We start from the raw sequence: 645 nt of genomic DNA, 5'->3' as shown, positions 1-645 counted from the left end.
AAGTGCTCTACCACAGAGGTACACATGAGCCCGCCATGAAATGGTTTAAATAGGTCTCATTTTAATGAAAACACCGAGGTCCAGAAAGGCTAAGTAATTTGCCAGTGTATATTGGGGCAGAGATTTGAATAAGGGCTGGGGTATGGTTCAGCTTGCTTAGCCTGCCCCAGGCCCCGGGTTCCATCCCTAGCACTGTGGGGTGGGGAGATCTGAATTCATGTGTAACCCAGAAGCTCAAGCTTCTAACCTTTGTGCAACATGCCCAAAACCACTGTACTCCCTCACCTGAGTGTGCAGAGCTCTGTCTGGTCCACCATCCAGGCCAGCAGCTTTTGAATCAACAACTCCTTTAGTAGATCTTCATCACCAGGGTTCTTGGGTAGGGAGCTGCAAAGAATACAGCCTGTGGGAGCCTGCTTGAGTTTGGGCCTCACCCAGAGAAAGCAAATACAGGACCTAGCACTCAGAAGGAGCCCTTAGAAGTGGGGACAGAGCCAACACAGCTGCCTCTTGGTTATCTCTGCTCTCAGATCCTGAGCTTCCTTTTTACTCTTCAGTACAGGCAAGGTCAAACAGGAATCTACTACAAGGCCAGGCATGGTGGTGCATGCTTGTTTTTTTTTTTTTTTTTTTTTTTTTTAATTT

The 645-nt window shown here is 47.6% G+C and overlaps 1 protein-coding gene across 1 annotated transcript in view; it reads right to left on the bottom strand.

The window, feature by feature from the left end:
- Positions 1–281: 281 nt before the first annotated feature.
- Positions 282–645, bottom strand: part of GIP (gastric inhibitory polypeptide) — a gene marked incomplete at both ends in the record, with an annotated part of 4,196 nt that continues 3,832 nt past the window's right edge. The window contains 1 exon segment of the mRNA XM_081271960.1: positions 282–387. Coding sequence (XP_081128086.1) covers positions 282–387 — 106 coding nt within the window.

The sequence above is a fragment of the Spermophilus citellus genome (assembly GCF_964194105.1).
Source record: "Spermophilus citellus genome assembly, chromosome: 17".
In the NCBI taxonomy this organism is placed as follows: domain Eukaryota; kingdom Metazoa; phylum Chordata; class Mammalia; order Rodentia; family Sciuridae; genus Spermophilus; species Spermophilus citellus.
This window is presented reverse-complemented; position numbering and strand designations above follow the sequence as displayed.